This window comes from Euphorbia lathyris, chromosome 9 (genome assembly GCF_963576675.1).
Source record: "Euphorbia lathyris chromosome 9, ddEupLath1.1, whole genome shotgun sequence".
NCBI classification, from domain to species: Eukaryota; Viridiplantae; Streptophyta; class Magnoliopsida; order Malpighiales; family Euphorbiaceae; genus Euphorbia; species Euphorbia lathyris.
The window spans coordinates 71,197,745-71,204,634 of NC_088918.1; the positions used below are offsets into that span (position 1 = coordinate 71,197,745).

General features: G+C 34.8%; 1 protein-coding gene across 1 annotated transcript; it reads left to right on the top strand.

The window, feature by feature from the left end:
* Positions 1-379: 379 nt before the first annotated feature.
* LOC136207116 (thioredoxin O2, mitochondrial-like) lies at positions 380-5,756 on the top strand. The gene is made up of 7 exons (XM_065998396.1): positions 380-683; positions 853-918; positions 1,004-1,054; positions 1,162-1,241; positions 2,025-2,069; positions 4,905-4,999; positions 5,235-5,756. Exons 1-7 carry the CDS (start codon positions 443-445, stop codon positions 5,242-5,244), a joined length of 588 nt encoding a protein of 195 aa, XP_065854468.1. The 5' UTR covers positions 380-442; the 3' UTR covers positions 5,245-5,756.
* Positions 5,757-6,890: the final 1,134 nt, after the last annotated feature.

The following is a 6,890-nucleotide window of genomic DNA, read 5'->3' on the forward strand; positions in this document are numbered from 1 at the left end:
CGGTTCGGTTTTACACCGATGCACACCCCACTATGAATAGATCTACATAGCAATTCCATACAACAGTGTTCACTATATCCTGAATAACTAAATGAATTTGATGATTTAAATTTGTTAAAATTTTAGAATGGAGATTCAAATCATTGAGAGTTATATCATTGAGAGTTATATCCAAATTTATTAAAATAAATTTTAGGATAGAGATTCCTAAAATTTAAATTTGATACACCTAAATAATTATGAATGGTTTCTATATTCATCTGGTTATTCAGATGGTCCAGGTCAACATTACTGCAAACCCATATATATTTTGGGCCGGTCCAACATATCTTTTCTTTTGAAATGGAAGCCCCAACCAACCAAAGAATCGATTCACTTCAATTTATGCTACCGAATATATAAAAACTAGAGCTTTCGAACTCGAAAAACCTCGCTCACTGCAATGAGGGGAAATTCTGTGTTTCGACGATTTGTTCATCGCCGTGCTCTATGGAGTTCCGGTTCAATTCCTTCTTCTTCCCGCCTTTGCGGAGAAGCCTCAATTTCAACTCCAATGAATGTCTCATCATATCCACCTTCATTTCCAATTAAATCATTGTTTTCCAATGATTTCTCCACGGCAACAAGGAATCGCTTCTCAAGCCCTTCTATGCAATTTCAGAGAACTCTTTGTTCTTCCTCTGGTACTTCTCACTTTCCTTTTTACAAAGTTTTAAAGCCTTTCTTTATACTTGTTTTTAACAAATATGAATTCATGTTCTTATGTGAGGTGAGGTTTTTATGTTCAATTAGCTCGAATGAAAAGTCAACATTGGAATTGATTACATAATCGGTTAAATGACTTGATTTCAGGTTCATCAAACGTTGTACTCGTTAAGTCCGAAGAACAGTTTAACAGCTCAATGAAAAATGTTGAAGGTGTGTTTTTTCTTAACCACTTACACTTAATGTTCAAGGCTTATTGTTTTTTTCAATTTCTAATAATAACATTGCTTTGGCGCAGAAAACTCTCTGCCAGCAATCTTCTACTTCACAGCTGTGTGGTGCGGGCCCTGTAAGTTCATGGCCGATAAGTTGGTTGCTTTAATTTTTTGATATAAGTAAAATTTGGGTATAATGGGTTTTTGATTAATTTATTTTGTGGGCTATTCATCTTTTTAGGTAAGTTCATATCTCCTATACTTGAAGAGAAAACCAAGAACTACCCCGATGTTACAACTTATAAGATTGATATTGACCAGGTAGAAATATTTATATTATGATGATTGATATTCTATTGAATTTAACCTATGTTGCACATACGCTCCTCTTTAGTAGTCTGTCTGCATTTTGTGTTCGTGTCCATTTTCGTTTGAAAGCTATTTTATGAGGGTTATGTTTTAGAAATAACATTTTCCATATCAGTTTCTGTGCCCATCGGTTTCCGTGGTCGTGCAACATAGAATTTAACTATCACTGTACCACAATATTCATGAAGATCACATTTATATGCTTAATGTCACTTTTAATAATCTAGCTTTTTGGTAGACACAAGTGAAAATTGAACCTCCTGAGTTTAAGGAATGGAGAGAAACAAGTACTTCTAGTTTAGATTGATAGAGAGGATTATTAGATGGGAATATGGTGATGTATGAAATCCATTTTCTTGGTTTCATGCCTGCATAATACAGCATACTCCAGAGCATAATTTATTCCAATGTGCCTACGCCAATAGCATCAATTTTAAAGTGAAAGGGAGATTATCAAAATGGAAGAAAGAAGAAACCTAGGCTTATTCCCTATTTTCTTGATTATTTTATAAAAATAAGTTGCTTTTCTGTTGTGTTTTTGCCCGCCACTGTAGTTCATGTTGTTGTGCTTAGACTAGTCCTGAAGCTTTAGTTTCCATATTAATGAAAGATTGTGCTAGGTTTTTATTATCATGTATTATAAGGTGTGCATATTGGGACTTCAGAGTTAAAAGTCATTGCAGCATTATGGTATTAAAAGTGCCTGGAATTAATGTTTGTTAAATTAATCTGCAGGAAGGCCTTGGTGGTATATTGAGTAAATTATCCATTGGTGCTGTGGTAAGCTCACTATGCTTTTCTTTCTTTTATTGCTTTTATGCTTTTTTTTTCTTTTTCATATGATCCCAGGGAAACAACTAATAGTAACGTGCTTGAATCATTTAGTTTCTACTCATAAAAGAACCATTGTTCAGTCCAATGCTAAATGCATTGACTTATGTTCAAGTTGTTGCAGGTCAAGTGTGCTTTAAAATAGCCACTTACAGAAGATAACGAATATTTTCATACTTCCACTTTAGGCTCACTTTTGTGTGGCCATTACTGAGTTGTAATATGTTACTCCATGTTGCATGGAAACTCTTCTCCACTGGTGTTTCTGTTTCATTTTCAATACCGTTTTCTAGCTATATTTTTTTAAAAATAACGTTTCCCGGTGTCCGTTTCTGTGTCAGTTTCGTTTCCGTTTCCGTGCAACATAGTGTTACTCTCATCTTTACTAGTTTTCTGCTGCTTTTATCTTACATATGGATGCTAGTGGATAACTTTTTTTCTAAATAAATGACATCATATACTTCACGCTTCATTCTCTTTATCCTATACTGTTTCTGCACGTGATTTTTTTTAAAAAGACACTTAATAGTTGTATTCATTGGAGAGAGGATAGTATTTGTAACATATTGCCACATAAATCATGATTTTTATACTAAGATGATCCTAATATTAGAACCTTCTACAAAGCCAATTATTGTGCAATTTTGTATTTGCAAAGAGAATTTCGGTTGGGTTTGGTTTAAAGGTAATTTGCATCTGAAGCTGTTTGAATGGGCATGCAGCTTGCATGTATTTGTGGGAATAATCACTTGATATACATGTTCTATATCACGTCTTTTCTTTTTTAATCTGCTAGAGTTTCCATGTGTCACAAGTTTACTACTGTTGCTCAATATGCGTCTTCTGCTTTTGGTCTTTAATTCTATTTTTACCCATTCCTTTAGAGGGCTATTTAAAACGTTATTAGCTAAGCATTTCTATGCATAAACCCACAATACTTGCCTGAATTCTAGTCAAGGAAGCTTTATGCAAAAATGAACCTCAGGGCGATTTCTAGTATGTTCTTTGAGCTCATGACAATCAATCTAATTGGTTATCGACCTCCTAATCAATCTCTATTAGCTCTTCAGGCAACTATTACGTATTGATTTTCTTTTCCATTCGAATCATGCAATGTAGTTTTCTTCTCCTTTATTCATGACATTGAATAGTTTGTTATCCAAAATCCTATATCGGTTAGTAATTAGCTCTTCTTGGAGCCTTAACCATAATTTTCAAGCTGAGTGATAACTATTATCATGCTCATAATCCGCATATTTCATTCTTTTAATGCCAATTTGGCATCTTCCCTAAACATTATCGGATTTCTTCTAATAAAGAGAAAGGTAGCACTGGAGCTTTCTTATTTTTTATAGTTATTTTTTAGTATTGCTAGAGTTGGTTAAGGTTAAATAGGTGACTAATTAACTATTCTTGTAACTGAAGATGCAATATCAGTTTCTGTGTGTGTGTGTGTGTGTGTGTGTGTGTGTGTGTGTGTGTGGTAGATAAACTTTTTTCATTTATATTTGAGCTCTAGGGAATGATGATTGCTTTGGGTACTAGTATGGAGGAAAAAGTATAATTGATGGTATTCAGAACACAACCAAGGGAGTTACAGATCAATAGATTCAAACAAGGACATCAATAGTCTAAGTGGGGAAATTGTCATGGCATCACCCGAATTTCTTGGTGCATAGGCCTAAGGAGGCAACTGGTTTATTGGAAGTGGCCAATTGCTATAGTATGGAGTGCTAGGTTCCAAGAATTCAAAGAAATATTATTGTCTAATAAACTTGGAGGAGGGTGATCGAGAGTGATATGAGTTTATTGGGAATTGAGGAAAATATGGTAGTGGATAGGACGGAGTGGAGGGAGCGAATCTGTGTCGCTGACACGACTTGATTTTCACGGTTTTATATGATGGTTCATGTTAGCCGACCCCGAATCATTTCGGGACTAAGGCTTTGTTGTTGTTGTTGTTGTTGTATACTCTCTTTTCCCATGTTCGCATTGTTGCTTTAGGGGGACGAGTAGCTTACTAAATCGAGCCATATGGACGGATGTTAGTTCATCCTGTATTTCATGTTTGCAACTCAATTATGCTTAACCAAGATATTTTAAGGCAACAAAGATATCTAATAGCTATGCAAGTGTAAAAATCATATATTCAAATGGAAAGGACATGGAAATGAAGAGACAAGTTTGGAGATAAAAAAATAGCCAAGTATTGGCATGCAAGGTCCGTAAGCTGCAGAAGCAATCAGTTTATGTTGGTCTCTTGAAGACGGTAGGAATAAACATAAATATATCCAAGCACATCAATATACAACACCAATACATAAATTCAAAGTCGAAGTTAGAAAGCCATGGTGGATTCTGCAGGTAGGGGGGATTTCTAGAGAAAGTTAGGATAGAGTCAATTCGAATATGGTCACTTGCAATTTCCTAAACTTACTCCATTAACTAGCTGCTCCCTCTCTAATGAGCTTTAGCTGAATGCATAAAATTATAATGTTTCGCCCACTTTTGTGTCTTTTATGCATCTGTCCTATTGTTCTATGTTTGTTATGCTACTTTTTATGGTGAAGAATATTGGTATCCGTATTATCTTATTTGCCTCATTTATGGTGAACTATAGCGCTACTAACATTATGGCTCATAAACTTCATTTCGTGACATAGAAGTCATTTAACTTTATATTATTGCAACATTGAAAGTTAATTCACTAGGTAATTGGCTATCTTAACTTCCCTCTCATGCCCATAACATAAACTCATTTCTGACTTGTGCCTTGTTCCACAGCCAACGTTCCATTTATTCCAAAACGGGAAAAAGGCAGCTGAAATTGTTGGTGCTGATGTTGAACGATTGAAGGATACCGTGGAAGAACTCTACGGGTAATTCTTTCAAGTTGTGTCTCCCTTATTCTGCTTGTGCATTTTCTTGTTGTTGCCAATAGCAGTGCCCTTTCGGTAGAGATTCTACCGCCTTTGGCCCGACATGTTTGCTTTTCCTTCTCCTATAATTACATACCAAAATACATTTTAACAGTTTGAGTGATTTTACTGGGAAGAACGCCAGAAAAAATCTGCTTTTTAGCCAAGTAATTTTCTTTTTCTTTGAATTTTTCAGGAAAGATTAACTAAAGACCATTCTCAAGGACTGATTACATTATGCAATGTGAAACCATGTTTCCTTTTTCCTTTCTTTTTGGTAATAACTGCTGGTATTCACGGTTAATGCCGTCCCAACGGATTAAGGCCTGTATAGGGAGGAACTGTGTAGCAAGTGTTGTTTTAAACACATGATATATTGTGTGTTATCGCGGACCACCAGTGTTTAGTGTCGAACCTAGATCTCGAGGTGTTGAATGTTGAACCTAGATCTCGAGCGATACAAATATAATCCTATAATCCTCTGAAGCCGTTCTCGGTTGGATTGGTGGTTGCACTAGGTTTTTGGTTACCCAGAAATGTTAAAGTATGGAATGAAAAATCATTTATTGATTCAGTTGTAATTGTCATGAAAAGTATTTTGAGAAGTGTCATAATTTTCATTCCTTCCTATGATTTTAATAATTCTTGTACTGAAGCTTACTTCAAATTCATTGCATTTATGTTTGAAAGGATTCAAAATGATGAAAGTTATATTTTATCTTTGGGGTTTAAAAATATTTATGAATAGTATTTAGTTCATTCCAAATTAAGAACTGTAGATTTTTCACATAAAATATTTATGATTTTTCAAATATTTATTTCATGAAATAATGTTTAATTATTCATAAGATAATTCTAGTATAAATAAATTTGTAATTTTTCTTTATTTCATGAAATGTTTATTTATTTTTATTTATTTTTATAAAAATGTTTAATTATTTTTACAAAATTATTCACAAGTATGATTTAGCTGGTAGGCGGATTATCTAAAGGGTAAATTACAAAACCAGATCAAATGCGAGGTCCATTTACATATTTAACCCATTTACTCAACCTACTACATATCTAGACTGTTTTTGTGTGACTTTCCCATAATTCCCTCAATATTTATGCGTGTCTGTCTTTCTCCCGTCTGACTTTGCAGATTCGATCTTATGCGAAGCATGTGAAGCAAATGTTTGGGTTTACTTGATGAATTTAATTAGCATATGCGAAACCTGCGAAGCTAATGTTTCGTTTAGTTGATGATTTTAATTAGCATATGCGAAGCCTGGATGTGTTTTGAAGCTAATTCGTGAAGTGGTATATAACAAAAAATGTCAAACAACAACGGATTCTAATATTAAAATCATAATATTATCAAAATTTATAACAAGATTGCCATAATAAACTCCTAACAAATCACTTCAAAGTGAACCTGACTAATCTGGACGGAATTTTCTCTCTCTACAGGAAGTCCAGACCTTTTGGGATGAGAAATGGAAGTCCAGACCTTTTGGGATGGACGTGTCCCATGATGCACACCAAGATTGGCAGAATCTCTCCAAACTAGTCATTTCAAAATGAATGTGCCAATCTTGAGGGAAATTTCTCCCTATACAGGAAGGAAAGTCATCTCCCCTGCAGCCCAATACGCCGCCTTCCAGAAAGGGATGTTATGTAATCAACCACCTTCAAGAAAAATTAATTAATCGTGTTAGGCAGGGAAAAAGACGATTTTGACTTCGCTAATCGATGTTTTCGCGAGGTATGCGAGGTCTGAAACGTGACGATCTACGTCGCATATCGATGCTTTCGCGAAGTCTGCGAGTGAAATTATGAACTTTTCTACTCGCAGACTTCGCGAACTAAT